At 44.5% G+C, this 337-nt stretch overlaps 1 protein-coding gene across 1 annotated transcript in view; it reads right to left on the bottom strand.

The window, feature by feature from the left end:
* The window catches only part of LOC116400976 (protein Daple-like), a 37,563-nt gene that overhangs the window by 19,557 nt on the left and 17,669 nt on the right, over positions 1-337 (bottom strand). Inside the window, exon 9 of the mRNA XM_031879111.1 lies at positions 178-269. Coding sequence (XP_031734971.1) covers positions 178-269 — 92 coding nt within the window. The remainder of the gene's footprint in view (positions 1-177; positions 270-337) is intronic.

Genomic DNA, 337 nt, shown 5'->3' with positions numbered 1-337 from the left:
AAATAATCCTGAGCTGTGTAAAAGTACTCATGACAAAAACAAGTGTTCCAACGAAAAAAATTTCTAAATTTATTCACCAAAAAAACCCCAGTGTGAAAAGGCCTTTAGTCAGAAACCCTGCAGTCCAAACTGCTTTTCATCTAGGTCATACTGATCTACTCAATCTCTCTCTCTAACAGGTCCTGACCTCTTGTTTCTGTCTCTGTAACTCCTGATCCAGTCGCTCCACTTCATGTTTTGAATCCATCAGCTGCTCTGTCTTCTCCTCCCTGCGCGCGCGCGCACACACGCACACACACACACACACACACACACACACACACACACACACACACAC

This window comes from Anarrhichthys ocellatus, unplaced genomic scaffold, assembly GCF_004355925.1.
Source record: "Anarrhichthys ocellatus isolate YVR2014 unplaced genomic scaffold, GSC_Weel_1.0 scaffold228, whole genome shotgun sequence".
In the NCBI taxonomy this organism is placed as follows: domain Eukaryota; kingdom Metazoa; phylum Chordata; class Actinopteri; order Perciformes; family Anarhichadidae; genus Anarrhichthys; species Anarrhichthys ocellatus.
This window is presented reverse-complemented; position numbering and strand designations above follow the sequence as displayed.